The sequence below is a fragment of the Microcebus murinus genome, chromosome 16 (genome assembly GCF_040939455.1).
Source record: "Microcebus murinus isolate Inina chromosome 16, M.murinus_Inina_mat1.0, whole genome shotgun sequence".
NCBI classification, from domain to species: domain Eukaryota; kingdom Metazoa; phylum Chordata; class Mammalia; order Primates; family Cheirogaleidae; genus Microcebus; species Microcebus murinus.
Genome location: NC_134119.1, coordinates 66,744,939 through 66,748,328, shown reverse-complemented (window position 1 = coordinate 66,748,328; position 3,390 = coordinate 66,744,939). Strand labels below are relative to the sequence as shown.

Below are 3,390 nucleotides of genomic sequence, written 5' to 3'. Positions count from 1 at the left end.
TTATTGTGTGGTGGGCAAGTGGGAGGGGCAAGGAGGGGAAGAATTTACACTTACAAAATAGGGCAATGAGCACCACTTGAGAGTAGGACATGCTTGATGTTTTGGTAAGGGGGGGGCGGGTTGGGCGTGGGGAGGAATGGCAGGGGCAATATATGTAAACCTAACAATATTTGCACCCCCATAATATGAAAAAATAAAAAATTAAAAATATAATAAATAAATAAATAAAAAAAAGAAAGACCTCAATGAATCTGAGAACCGCTACATTCTTAGTCTTCTTTGTCAATGGACGCAACCTCTGCACCCACAGTGGGAGCATCTTCCGTCCACCCCCATTTGAGAGGATTAACCATGCGATGCCTGAGGGAAGTACAATGGCCTCCCCTGGGTCAGTTGCCTCATGAAAGAATAATGTTCCTTCTCAAGACCCACCCTTCTACCCCTCTTTGCTCCTAGACTCATAACTAGACTCAAGTCCTAGCAGGTGCTGAGAGGTGAGGTGCACACCCTCATGAATTCCATGCAGAGGTGTGCTGTAGTCCAACAGAACTACTTGCATCTTGAAATTCATACAGGCAAATACAGGAAAGATGTGTGGGAACATCCACTAAGGCTGTGGGATAAGGGTGAAAGGAACATGTCCTTTCCTTTAAATGTAATGGCTGTGTAGGTTTTCATTTTAAAGTATAAGATTTAAATCTTTGTGGACTTTCACTTTGCATGGATGACATTATGTTGTATCAATTTTTATCAAACTTAGATTTTTTATCATTGAATATTTGGTAATTGTAGGAACTTAACTTTGAAGTGCAGTTTTTTTTTTTTTGCCATTGATAAGAATTTATTCTTCCCTTAAATAAGACTATAGTGCTCTGAATTGTCTATTTATATAAGCTACAATTCTAAGATCTAGGCTAAGAATTTTTTTTTTTCCATCAAGAATAAGACTCCTCTGAAAAACAGGCCAGGGGAAAAAAAATCCAAAGCTGTCCCAAGGAATGGAAACCGAGGCTCAGCAGCAACAACTGACGTTGTCCCTCCATACACCCATGTCACAGAAGGTGCTCACCCACACAGGCCCGGACTTGTACAACCTGCGCTGCGATTCATGGAGAGATCTGACACACGGACCTTTCTCCCGAAGGCACAGACAGGCACACGACATTTACTTTCTCACACGACAGGCTCCAGGTTTCAGTGTGGAACTCCGTTTGCTAGCGGCAGGTGCACTTAGTCGCTATCATGTCCTCGTACTCTTTGTAAGCGATGGAGCCGTCGGGCTCCGCGGTCAGGACGCTCAGGGGGCTGTGCCTGGCTGGCACGCACGAGGACCTCGGCACCGAGGGGTCGAGCGTCTCGTGGATGATGTTCTGCACCAAGGTGTGAGCCACGGAGCCGTACCGGTGCCCGGCGGCCCTGGGACAGTCCCCTTTGCAGTCGCGAGGGTTGTACCTGCCCGGGGCCGCGATCCAGTTGTCCCACTTCAGCTGGCTGAAGCTCAGTCTGAAGTCGTGGAGCTCACACTCGTTTTGGGGGAAAAGGAACTGTTTGAAGTAGTCACTCAGGTTGAGGGAAGCCGGAACCAGGGGCTTCTTCAATTCAGAGACGACAGTGTCCTGCCCTCTCCGGTGACGGGAGGACCTCCCATCCTCAGCGGCCTCTTCCCCCACGGGGTAGGCGGACACGTTGCTCCTCTGGTCGGGACCCGGCGAAGGCCTCCTTGCATCGTGAAGGGACAACCGGCTGTGATGAGCCCGAGCACTGGTGTCATTCAGATACAGGATCAGCGAGGGCGACACCAGGAGAGTCACGTCAGATGGGCCGTCCCGTGCCGAAGGACGCCGAGGCTGCTCTCTCGTGCACGTAAAATTTACAGACATGTGAATCTTCTTGTTGGAGCCCACCAGAGGCTGAAGGAGGGTGGTCACATCGACCTCAATCCATCTGTGTTTCTTGCCAAAGTGCACTTCAAAGTGCATTTTTTCTCCTACATTGTCTTCCACTTTATGAATGTACCAAAATATTTCATCCACTCTTAGTTATATAACTTGGGTTAATTCTATTTATTTTCTCTGGCCTGGAGTTCTCTGTGTTTACTGGAGATCAGTCGCTTACATTTGTTTCAGGGGTACGTAAAAAAGTAAGGAGTGAGTTTGGGTTCAGGAAAGAAAACTAGATGCAGCTATTGCATGTCCCTCCCAGGGAGAGGATCGAAATCAGTGAGGAGAGATTCATGCTTCAAATACATGGTCTAAGCGAGAGCACTGGAAGTCACCAGAGAAGCAGCAGGAAGTAGAAAACTAGAGGAGCAGGAGGCCAGGGAGCCTCCTTGGCTGAGATGGGTGGGAAGGTGGGAGAAGCTCCCTCAAGTCATGAGTGATGAACCCCTGGGGTTCCACATTCCTGCCAGGACTTTAAAAATCTTTCTATGGGAGCGTCCCATGAGCCTGCCAGACACCCAGAGCAATGTGAGCAGCTGCCTAGGCATTGCTCAGAGGCATTCCTCGAACTTGTGTAGATACCTACAGGCCTTTGAGCTCTGAGTAGCTGCAGTTCAGTGCCTTTCAGCAAAACCAGCCCCCACAGTTCTCTGTCCTGCTCTGGGGCTGCCACCATCACCGTTTCCATTGCCTCTACTGAAAAGGACCCATCCTCCCTGGTGGCAGACCCAAGGCACAGCAGCCTGCCCATGCCTTGGCATTCTAGCTGCAGGCCCTAGAGGTCTGCATCCTGCCTGCCTGTAGCTGCCTGTCTCTGCTGCTGCCATGGAGAGGGATTGCCCTCCTCACTGGTAGGCTCGCAGCACACCTCCCTGTGCATGTTTGAGCACTCTGCTGGTGACCAGGGGATCAGCCTGCTCCTCCCATTCAGAGCCAAGGGGTCTTGAGGAAAGTTGGGAAGCCCAGACTTGGTCTGGTCCCCACAGGACTCAAGCATGACAGCCAGGGGCCAGGGATTTTGGACCTGTGACCTACTCTACCACTGCTGGACCTGAAACCTCCTCTAGAGGTCTCAGTTGGAGCTGACCCAAACTGCCAGCGCCACACAGCTGGTGCCCACTGGGCATGCTGAAGGCCATCCTCTCTCCCTCTCCACATGAAGCAGCAGAGTTCCCTGCAGAGAACAGGTGAGCTGCACAGCTGTCTGTTTGGGGCTGAAGGAAGAAGCTCTGCCCCCAAATCATTCAGGCAGAGACCTGTGGGACAGGCATCTTCAAGGCTCTCAGTGACATTGTGTCCTGGAGAGAGTTGGCAGTGTCTGACCAAACTGAGAGTCAGGAGCTCCAGGAAAGAGGCATCATGGGGAAGTGGATGACAGTCATGGCAGCATAACAGGTGGAGTTGGTGACCCCCTATCGCCTATGGAGTCCTCAGGGCAGGTCACCGGGAG

At 50.8% G+C, this 3,390-nt stretch overlaps 1 protein-coding gene across 1 annotated transcript; it reads right to left on the bottom strand.

Moving 5' to 3' along the window:
* Window positions 1-1,214: 1,214 nt before the first annotated feature.
* Window positions 1,215-1,979, bottom strand: LOC142861196 (growth/differentiation factor 9-like). Its single transcript, XM_075993452.1, has one exon. The coding sequence runs from the start codon at window positions 1,977-1,979 to the stop codon at window positions 1,215-1,217; it is 765 nt and encodes a 254-aa protein (XP_075849567.1).
* Window positions 1,980-3,390: the final 1,411 nt, after the last annotated feature.

Coding starts and splice junctions, on each gene's coding strand:
- LOC142861196 (XM_075993452.1), bottom strand. CDS start 1,979: ATGCACTTTGAAGTGCACTTTGGCAAGAAACACAGATGGATTGAGGTC.